Source organism: Anolis sagrei, chromosome 11 (genome assembly GCF_037176765.1).
Source record: "Anolis sagrei isolate rAnoSag1 chromosome 11, rAnoSag1.mat, whole genome shotgun sequence".
NCBI lineage: Eukaryota > Metazoa > Chordata > Lepidosauria > Squamata > Dactyloidae > Anolis > Anolis sagrei.
Genome location: NC_090031.1, coordinates 28,594,216 through 28,605,595, shown reverse-complemented (window position 1 = coordinate 28,605,595; position 11,380 = coordinate 28,594,216). Strand labels below are relative to the sequence as shown.

General features: G+C 44.0%; 1 protein-coding gene across 2 annotated transcripts in view; it reads right to left on the bottom strand.

Annotated features, from left to right (window-relative positions):
- Positions 1-10,684: 10,684 nt before the first annotated feature.
- Positions 10,685-11,380, bottom strand: part of PIMREG (PICALM interacting mitotic regulator) — a 12,135-nt gene continuing 11,439 nt past the window's right edge. Inside the window, exons 5-6 of one of the 2 annotated variants that reach the window (XM_067472090.1) lie at positions 11,353-11,380; positions 10,867-10,929 (exon numbers count right to left, since the gene is read on the bottom strand). The exon at positions 11,353-11,380 is cut by the window's right edge and continues 23 nt beyond it. In XM_067472090.1, the coding sequence (XP_067328191.1) occupies positions 11,373-11,380 (8 nt within the window). In that variant the 3' untranslated portion in view covers positions 10,867-10,929; positions 11,353-11,372. Of the gene's footprint in view, positions 10,930-11,352 lie in introns of both variants that reach the window. The other variant, XM_067472089.1, reaches the window with a different exon arrangement.

Sequence of the window (11,380 nt, the reverse complement as noted above, 5' to 3'; positions counted from 1 at the left end):
GGTGATAATCCCATTTGAAGGGTCAGACCTGTAGGATGGACCATCCTAAACCTAAGCCTTCAGTGAGATATCCTTCAGGATCTTATCTCATTCATAGAGTCTAAGCCTTGCCTTCTTATTTATTGACTACAGTCACTGTTCAGAGCCAAAGCACAGAACACATTGAACTCTTCCAACATTGACTTCAAAGACATAATAAATCATATGTGTTCATTTATTTTTGTTTTCTTACAGTGTGCCTTTCCACTTTCTCCCTTCAGCCTTCCTATTTTTGGCTAAAAGTACGGTGTCGTCTGCATAAGGTGAAATGATTGATGCCCTTTCTTCGAAGTCTAACCCTGTTTATTTGACTTTAATGTTAAATAGACATTGGGATAAATAAAGTTTGCTTATCGAGCTTGACAGATCAGGGAGCAAGGCCAAAATTAACAAGATGCATCTCATCCAAGAGGAGCGTCGATTGATTGACTATTGAGACTTTTCTTGCCATTCTTGGACAAACAGGGGGTTAATCTGGTCTATCTTCTAATAGTCTTGTATGATCTCATCCTGGGGATTTTGTAAAGATAAGCTCCTTCCCTTTATCAGAAGGAAGAGGAAATGAATGGTGTTTTTCATCCCATAAAATGGGTTAATATCAATAACTGTGTTTCAGGAAGATATATATATATATATATAATATGCAAATTGTGATAAGACTAATTCACAGCTTTTCCTTGAAAGTCTACAAAATGCAAACGAAGAAAAGAACAGAATTATTATCATTTTACATGCATATTTTGACATACACACACATTATTTTGCTGTTTTGCCATTATGGTGATAAGATGAATTTTTCCTTAGAAATCCCATAATGGAGTCTAACCTTTTTCAGAAACAAGAACCGGAAAAAAAAATCAGAATAATAAGAAATATTATTGCTATTTTAATACAAACGTACATGCACACTTTGACTTTCATGTCGGGAGATAAAATTTATTTTTTGCTGTTTTGATATTTCTCTTCCTATTTGGGGATTCTCTGCAGCGAATCCGTTCCGAGTTTCAATTCGAACTTTAAAGCCAAGTAATGGGCATTGAATTACTTTTGAAAAAGTAACTTCCCTTTGAGGCTATAAGGCAGTGGTTCCCAACATGTGGTTCCTCGGACCACCCGTGGTCCTCAAGAATGAAAATATGGTCCACAGCCTCACCTCAAAATCACTCAGTAATAAGAGCGACAGGATGTCAAGAGAGAGTACCAACGAAAGATTACTACTACATCAGCTCTAGATTATTAAATACTAGCTGTACCCGCCATGCATTGCTGTGGCCAATCTTCCCTCCCTCTTTTTCTCCTTGCTTCCTTCTCTCTTTCCCTCCTTCCCCTCCCTTTATCTTTCCCTTTTGCTTTCTCTCCTTTCTTCCTTCTCTACCTATTCTTGGACTGCAACTCCCAGCAGTCCTCCTGATCTATCTATCTATCTATCTATCTATCTATCTATCTCTATCTATCTATCTATCTATCTATCTATCTATCTATCTATCTATTAGGCTTGGGCGATCAAGAAAAAAATTGGTTCTAAACTCGTTTCGTTTCTAGGGTGTGCTAGTGTTTCGAAATTCTGAGGACTTCCGAAATTTAAGATTTCAAAATTTCGAAATTTCCGAAATTTCATAAATTACGAATCGATTCGTTAATGGCGGACGCAATTGCGCAATATGCTAAAAAAACCTCCAAATGGGACAGGGGGGACTTCTGAAGCTTCCCTCTCCCTCTGTTGTTGACTGTTGGTGTGATAAAACAAACAACTATATTATATTATATTATAATTATATTATATTGTTGTATATTATATTATAATATTATTATATTATTGTATATTATATTATAATATATTATAATATATTATAATTATATTATATTGTTGTATATTATATTATAATATTATTATATTATTGTATATTATATTATAATATATTATAATATATTATATTATAATATTATTATATTATATTATTGTATATTATATTATTATATATTATATTATTATAATATTATATATTATTATTATTATATATTATATATTATATAATATAATAATTTATTATATATATATATATATTATATTATATTATTATAGTAATATAATATATAATATAATAATATAATATAATATACAATACAATGCACCAGACATACGAAAATAATTACGAAATAATTACGAAAATTGAAAAAAATTGTTTCGATTCTTAATTACTCCTCACACTATTCCTGCATGGCTCGATATTGGATCGTAAGCTAATTTAAATACGAATCAATAACGAATAACGAAATTAACAAACTGGATCGCCCAAGCCTACTATCTATCTGGAGGATTTCTGGGAGTTGCAGTCCAGGAATAGGAAATGGGAAATATGCCGGGATTGGGATGCTCTCAAAGAGATCCAAGGAGAAGAAAGCTTGCAACTTGAAGCAGTGCATTTGGATCATCCTCGCCGGGTCCCCCTTGCACCATTGGACTTCCACCTCTTTCCACCAATGGAGTTATTTTGGAAGGGAGTTATATTTTCAGATGAGGAGACTCTAATTTCCAAAGTCACAACATGGCTTTTGGAGCAATCTGTTGACTTCTACAAGCAAAGTGTTTACAGTGGCTTCAAAAGATGGGAGAAGGACTCAGAACTGGGCCAAGATTCATTGGTCTCAGTCAGGCCCATAGCCAGGATTTTGTTTTGGGGGGAGCTGAGTTTGATTCGGGGGGGGGGGGGCTGAGTCTGAGTGAAAGAGGGTCTACCCTAGCAAACCTTTTGTATTGTTACCCCATGCATATAGGATATATTGAGCATGGTGATCAGATCATGATATGAATAAACATAAGTTTAAATAATATACCAGTAAGGCCTTCTCGCAAACCACCATGAGAATTTCGGGGGGCTACATGTCTGGTCTCGGTCAACGGAAAGTGGGTCAGGGGAAAGCTTTAATGAATGGCCCCCGTCACAACGGAGAGTTTCTCTGCAGCGAATCCGTTCCGGGTTTCAATTCGAACTTTAAAGCTAAGCAATGAGTATCAAAGTCTCCAAGCCAAGTAATGAAAAGTAACTTATGAAAAAGTAACTTTCCTTTGAGGCTATAAGGAGAAACATCTAAAGCAGAGTTTTTCAACATGGGGGTTGGGACCCCTGTGGGGGTCACAAGGGGATTTCAGAAAACACAGTAATTTCTGTTGGTCATGGGGGTTCTGTGTGGGAAGTTTGGCCCAATTCTATCATTAGTGGGGTTCAGAGTGCTCTTTGATTGTTGGTGAACTATAAATTCCAGCAACTACCACTCCCAAATGTCAAACCTATTTTCCCCAAACACTACCAGTGTTCACATTTGGGCATAGTGAGGATTCGTACCAAGTTTGATCCAGCGCATGGCAGCATGGTGCACATGTGTGGGAGAGGGAGAGTGTGTGAGGCTGGAGGGAGGCTCACGCAAGCGAGTCGCTTCAAGGCATGGGAAGTTCAGCCCAATTCCATTGTCCGTGAAGTTTGGAATGCTCGTTGATTGTAGGTGAACTATAAATCCCAGCAACTACACCTCCCAAATGTCAAGTTCTAATTTCCCAAACTCCACCAGTGTTCACGCTTGGGCATATTGAGTACTCATGCCATTTTTGGTCCAGATCCATCATTGTTCGAGTCCACAGTGCTCTCTGGATGTAGGTGAATTACAATTCCCAAACTCAAGGCCAATGCCCACCAAAGCCTTCTAGTATTTTCTGTTGGTTATGGGAGTCCTGCATGCCAAGTTTGGTTCAGTTCCATCATTGATGGAGTTTTGAGCACTCTGTGGTTGTAATTGAACTATAAATTCCAGCAACTACAACTCCCAAATGACAAAATCGCCCTCACCCCCAATCCCACCAGAATTCAAATGTGGGTGTATCGGGTATTTATGTCAAATTTGGTCCAGTGAATGAAAATACATCCTTCATATTGGATATTTACATTATGATTCATAACAGGAGCAAAACTACAGTTCTGAAATAGCAATGAAAATAATGTGATGGTTGAGGGGTCACCACAACATGAGGAACTGTATTAAGGGGTCGCGGCATTCAGAAACACTGATCTAAAGCCATTCGTCCGAATCCGGCACATTTCAGTTGCCTAACAAACTCAAATAAATTTTACAACGAGAGTAAAGTCATCTGTTGCTCATTAACAGTCTTAAATACACAGCAGGTGTACGTTGTAATTTCCTTGGCTATAAAGATAAAAAACCTACAATTTTCCTCCGTTTTGGAAGCGAAAAACAATCATATTTCCTCTTTGGCCGTGCTACATTTCCAGCAAGGTTTCAACTATTTCGTTCAGAGAATTCAAATTCACGGTTCGACTTTCTCGTCGCTTTCTTTTCTAGGTTTCACAATACTGCAGGAACACTGAAGACGACGCAAGAGGAACTGGAACATATTCCTTTATCTTTTCCCTTCTTTTCCCCTTTTCAGTTTCCAGAAGTGAAGGAGTCAAAGGTTGTCCTTGAGACAACGGGGAATTCTCAAAGGGTGCAGCAAACAACCAATCGTCGATATATGGCAAACCTCAGTAGACCTTGAATTCGCCATGATTTATAGGAGTTGCAATTGACCTACATCAGTGGTTCTCAACCTTCCTAATGCCACGACCCCTTAATACAGTTCGTCATGTTGTGGTGACCCCCAACCATAACCCTAACATTATGAATCGCCATGTAAATAATGATCTGCAGGATGTTTTTTCATTCACTGGAGCAAATTTGGCACAAATACCCGGTATGCCCAAATTTGAATACTGTTGGGGTTGGCGGGGGGATTGATTTTGCCATTTGGGAGTTGTTGTTGCTGGGATTTATAGTTAACCTGTAAACAAAGAGCATTATGAACCCTACCAACAATGGAATTGAACCAAAGTTGGCACACAGAACTCCCATGACCAACAGAATATACTGAAAGGATCTGGTGGGTATTGACCTTGAGTTTGGGAGTTGTAGTTCGCCTACATGCAGAGAGCACTGTGGACTCAAACAATGATGGATCTGGAACAAACTTGGCACGGATACTCCATATGCCCAAATGTGAACACTTGTGGAGTTTTGGGAAAATAGACCTTGAGATTTGGGAGTTGTACTTGCTGGGATTTATAGTTCACCTACAATCAAGGAGTGTTCTGAACCCCAACAATGATAGAATTGGGCCAAACTTCCCACACAGAGACCCCCATGACCAACAGAAAATACTGTGTTTTCTGATGGTCTTTAGCGACCCCTCTCACACCCCTTTGCGACCCCTCCAGGGTGAGAAACACTGACCTACATGCAAAGAGCACTGTGAACCTAACCAACGATGTATCTGGACCAAACCTGCCATGGAGGATGGGATTTGCAGTACTTTACTTCCAGAGATCGCTGCGACCCCTGTGAATGACAAACCTGGACCAAACTTGGCACATACACATGTCTGATTTCTGGAACTCATTGGACCAGAAATGGCAACTTATTATTAATTTGGGCTGTTTCCTCAGCATTGCTCGACTACAACTCCCAGTATCCTGTAATATTAATTATTTATATTCCACTCTGTTTCGCCAAGGCGGGGGGGGGGGGGGGAGGTCAGGGCAAATTACAGAACACATATACAGCAAATTTATTTATTTACTACTAACCGTCCCCTGCCACGCATTGCTGTGGCCCACATGGGGGTTCATCAAAGGGCTACAATTTGATAAAAAATGGTTGTCCTTTTCAACAAGACTCCGAAAAAACATCTGTTTTTATACTCTTTCCTACTCCTTAAGATATTTGTTGTTTCTTCCTCTTTTCTGTTTGTCATAAAACATAAAACATCTCCAATTGCTGCGCAAATAAGGCAATTCTCAACCTGCGCTTTGTTCGTCGTTATCTACGAAGATCCATAAAAAAGGATAAACAAAAAGGGCTGCAGGTAGGTTTCCCCCCCATCTTTCTCACAATCCTAAATCCGAGTGGAAATTTCCAGTCTTTTCTCAAGATGCATCCGATTGTGAACGGAGTCTTTGTAGAACAAACATGTATTGACTGTTGTATTTAGAAATAATCTCCCCCCCCCCCACCCCAAAGGTCGCCTTAGTGGATGATCTGCGCCGGGAGCTCGACAGGGGGAGTGTGTCCCTGTTGGTGCTGCTGGACCTCTCAGCGCCCTTCGATACCGTCGACCACGGTATCCTTCTGGGACGCCTCGCGGGGATGGGTCTTGGAGGTACTGTTTTGCAGTGGCTCCGGTCATTCCTGGAGGGTCGATCTCAGAAGGTGTTGTTGGGGGACACCTGTTCAACCCCACAACCATTGTCTTGTGGGGTTCCTCAGGGCTCAATATTGTCTCCCATGTTGTTTAACATCTACATGAAGCCGCTGGGGGAGATCATCCGGAGTTTCGGGGTACGGTGTCATCTGTACGCGGATGATGTCCAACTCTGTCACTCCTTCCCACCTGCTACTAAGGAGGCTGTCCAGGTCCTGAACCGGTGCCTGGCCGCTGTGACGGTCTGGATGAGGGCGAACAAATTGAAATTGAATCCAGACAAGACAGAGGTCCTCCTGATCAGTTGCAAGGCCAAACAGGGCATAGGGTTACAGCCTGTGTTGGATGGGGCCGCACTCCCCCTGAAGACGCAGGTTCGCAGCTTGGGTGTGACCCTGGACTCATCGCTGAGCCTGGATCCCCAGGTTTCGGCGGTGACCAGGGGAGCATTTGCACAGCTAAAGCTTGTGCGCCAGCTGCGCCCGTACCTTGGGAAGTCTGACTTGGCCACGGTAGTCCACGCTCTGGTTACATCCCGTTTAGACTACTGCAACGCTCTCTACGTGGGGTTGCCTTTGAAGACAGCTCGGAAGCTCCAACTAGTCCAACGCTCGGCAGCCATGATTTTAACAGGAGCGGAGTGCAGGGAGCATACAACCCCCCTGTTGCGCCAACTCCACTGGCTACCGATCTGCTACTGGGCTGAATTCAAAGTGCTGGCGTTGGCCTTTAAAGCCCTAAACGGTTCCGGCCCAAGCTACCTATCTGACCGCATCTCTGCCTATGAACCCACCAGGACTTTGAGATCTTCCGGGGAGGCCCTGCTCTCGATCCCGCCTGCTTCTCAAGCTCGGCTGGTGGGAACGAGAGATAGGGCCTTCTCGGTGGTGGCTCCTCAGCTGTGGAACGCCCTTCCTATGGACATTAGACTAGCACCATCTCTAATGGTATTCCGCAAAAAGGTGAAGACCTGGATGTTTGTGCAGGCGTTTGAGTAATGTAGTGGAATCTGGTAATGGAACATAGGAATGGAACAATGGACGACGAACCTGGACTACGCTTGGATGATGAGAAGATTGGGTACGGTTGTTTTTTGTAATAATTGTGCATTGTAATTGCTTATTGGTAATTTATGGATAATGTGTTAAGTCAGTTGTTATATGTTGTATGGAACCACTGCTGTTTCTACTGTTTTTACTGTTTGTGAACCGCCGTGAGTCGCCTTCGGGCTTGAGATACAGCGGTATAGAAGCAAAGTAAATAAATAAAATAAATAAATAAAGGAAGTTAGGTATGAGGGGAAAGCGGGGAAGGAATGGAAGGAGGGAGAAAGGAAGGAAAGTAGGTTAGTTGCCTTTTGGGATGTGAAAGGAGAGAAGGAAGGAAGGAAGGAAGGAAGGAAGGAAGGAAGGAAGGAAGGAAGGAAGGAAGGAAGGAAGGAAGGAAGAAGAGGATGGAGAGAAGGAGGGACGAGGAAGGAAGGTTGGTTGCCTTCTGGGATGCAGAAAGAAGAGAAGGGAGGGAAGGAGGAAGGGAGGTAGAAAGGAGGGAGAGAAGAAAGGAAGGCTGCCTTCTGAGAGGCATAGGGAAGGAAGGGTGGAAGGAAGGAAGGAAGAAGAAAGAGAGGGAGGGGGAGAAAGGAGGAAAGGGAGGTAATTTGCCTTTTGGGATGCGGAAAGAAAGGAGGGAGGGAGGAAGGTTGGTTATTGCCTTCTGGGATGCAGAAAGAAGAGAAGGGAGGAAGGGAGGGAGGAAGGGAGAAGATTGGTTGCCTTCTGGCAAGAGGGAAGGGAGAAAGAAGGGGGGAAGGAGGGAAGAAAGAGAGGGAGGGGGAAGTAAGGTAGTTTACCTTTTGGAATGTGGAAGGGAGAGAAAAGGGAGGGAGGGGAAGGAAGGAAAGAGGGAAGAAAGAGAGGGAGGGAAGGGGGAAGGAAAGATGTTTGGCTTTTGGGATGTGGAAGGAAGGAAAGAAGGAAGGGAGGGATGGAAGCAAGGAAGGAAGGGAAAAATAGAGAAGGAAGAGGGAAGGAAGGAAGTTTGCCTTTTGGGATGTGGAAGGGAAGAAGGGAGGGGGGGAGAAGGAAGGAGGGAAGAAAGGAAGAGAAGGATGTTTGGCTTTTGGGGTGTGGAAGGAAGTGAGGAAGGGAGGGAGGAAGGGAAGGAAGGAAGGAAGGAAGGAGAAAGGGAGAAGGAAGAAAAAAGGGAAGGAAGTTTGCCTTTTGGGATGTGGAAGGGAAGAAGGAAGGGAGGGAGGGAAGGAGAAGGAAGGAAGGAAGTTTGCCTTTTGGGATGTGGAAGGAAGTAAGTGAGGGAGAAAGGGAAGCAAGGAAGCGAGGGAGGGAGGGAGAAAAGGAGAAGGAAGAAAAGAAGAGGGAAGGAAGTTTGCCTTTTGGGATGTGGAAGGGAAGAAGGAAGGAAGGGAGGGATGGAAGCAAGGAAGGAAGGGAAAAATAGAGAAGGAAGAGGGAAGGAAGGAAGTTTGCCTTTTGGGATGTGGAAGGGAAGAAGGGAGGGGGGGAGAAGGAAGGAGGGAAGAAAGGAAGAGAAGGATGTTTGGCTTTTGGGGTGTGGAAGGAAGTGAGGAAGGGAGGGAGGAAGGGAAGGAAGGAAGGAAGGAGAAAGGGAGAAGGAAGAAAAAAGGGAAGGAAGTTTGCCTTTTGGGATGTGGAAGGGAAGAAGGAAGGGAGGGAGGGAGGGAAGGAGAAGGAAGGAAGGAAGGAAGTTTGCCTTTTGGGATGTGGAAGGAAGTAAGTGAGGGAGAAAGGGAAGCAAGGAAGCGAGGGAGGGAGGGAGAAAAGGAGAAGGAAGAAAGGAAGGGAGGGAGGGAGAAAAGGAGAAGGAAGAAAAGAAGAGGGAAGGAAGTTTGCCTTTTGGGATGTGGAAGGGAAGAAGGAAGGAAGGGAGGGATGGAAGCAAGGAAGGAAGGGAAAAATAGAGAAGGAAGAGGGAAGGAAGGAAGTTTGCCTTTTGGGATGTGGAAGGGAAGAAGGGAGGGGGGGAGAAGGAAGGAGGGAAGAAAGGAAGAGAAGGATGTTTGGCTTTTGGGGTGTGGAAGGAAGTGAGGAAGGGAGGGAGGAAGGGAAGGAAGGAAGGAAGGAGAAAGGGAGAAGGAAGAAAAAAGGGAAGGAAGTTTGCCTTTTGGGATGTGGAAGGGAAGAAGGAAGGGAGGGAGGGAGGGAAGGAGAAGGAAGGAAGGAAGGAAGTTTGCCTTTTGGGATGTGGAAGGAAGTAAGTGAGGGAGAAAGGGAAGCAAGGAAGCGAGGGAGGGAGGGAGAAAAGGAGAAGGAAGAAAGGAAGGGAGGGAGGGAGAAAAGGAGAAGGAAGAAAAGAAGAGGGAAGGAAGTTTGCCTTTTGGGATGTGGAAGGGAAGAAGGAAGGAAGGGAGGGATGGAAGCAAGGAAGGAAGGGAAAAATAGAGAAGGAAGAGGGAAGGAAGGAAGTTTGCCTTTTGGGATGTGGAAGGGAAGAAGGGAGGGAGGGAGAAGGAAGGAGGGAAGAAAGGAAGAGAAGGATGTTTGGCTTTTGGGGTGTGGAAGGAAGGAAGGGAGGAAGGGAAGCAAGGAAGGAAGGGAGAAAGGGAGAAGGAAGAAAAAAGGGAAGGAAGTTTGCCTTTTGGGATGTGGAAGGGAAGAAGGAAGGAAGGGAGGGAAGGAGAAGGAAGGAAGTTTGCCTTTTGGGATGTGGAAGGAAGTAAGTGAGGGAGAAAGGGAAGAAAGGAAGTGAGGGAGGGAGAAAAGAAGGAAGAAAGGAAGGGAGGGAGAAAAGGAGAAGGAAGAAAAGAAGAGGGAAGGAAGTTTGCCTTTTGGGATGTGGAAGGGAAGAAGGAAGGAAGTGAGGGAAGGAGAAGGAAGGAAGGAAGTTTGCCTTTTGGGATGTGGAAGGAAGTAAGTGAGGGAGAAAGGGAAGCAAGGAAGCGAGGGAGGGAGAAAAGGAGAAGGAAGAAAGGAAGAGGGAAGAAAGTTTGCCTTTTGGGATGTGGAAGGGAAGAAGGAAGGAAGGGAGGGAAGCAAGGAAGGGAGAGAAGGAGGGAAGAAAGGGAGGGAAGGGGAGAGGAAGGAAGTTTGCCTTTTGAGATGTGGGAGGGAGGGAAGGAGAGCGAGGGAAGCAAGAAAGGGAGGGAGAAAGGGAGAAGAAAGAAAAGAAGAGGGAAGGAAGTTTGCCTTTTGGGATGTGGAAGGGGAAGGGAGGGAGGGAGGGAGAAAGGGAGGAAGGAGGGAAGAAGGGAAGGGAGGAAGACAGTGAGGAAGAAAGAGAGGAAGGAAAAGAGGGAGGAAGCCTTTCTTTGCTTTCTGGGATGCCAAAGGAAGGAAAGAAGGAAAAGAAAAGGAGGAAAAGTATGAAGGAAGTTTCCATATGAAGAAACTCTAATTTCAGCCATTTTTTAATATAACGGAAACCTTGACTTAGTGTTTTGTTTATTCCATTATTCAGGGTTTTATAAAAAAATCCAAAACATGCATTTACAGGCACAAATAAGGAAAGGCGGGGATTAGCGGTGCAGGGCGGACTCGGCCAAGGGACGGATCCGCCGCCATCTTTCTGCGTGTTTTTGGAGGTCCCATCGGGACAGGACGCGGGTCCGGCGTTGCGCCTTCCGCATGTTCCGGGCCATGGCTTGGTAGTAGTTGAAAACCGCCTGCTCTCTGCAACGGAAGCCAGGAAAACAGTATTAATAAATACAATAAATAAAGAAATATTGAGGAATCCCAATGATTGCAGTGAAGGGTTGACTCATTTCTAGCTTGTGAAGATGCTTGGGAGAGATATATATATATGTACTTATAGTCAACCCTTCACTGAGACCCTCCCCAAAAATATTATTTGAATCCGCATCCTCCTTGAAAAGCAAAAGTCAGTGAATATACAAATATCGATATTATCAAAAGGGTATCAAAAGGATTTGGGACTGGCATGCACATCATCCTGGTTAAAAGGGGCCGTGGGGGACGATGGGTTTTCCATGCAAAAAGGAATGTGCTTGTTAGGGAGACTTGGTTTGGTTTTGTTTGGTTTTTTCCAAGCAGTTAAAAAACAAAAGAGCAAACCCAACGTATGTTTGCATTTACCTGGATGGCATTTTAAATCCTCAGTGAC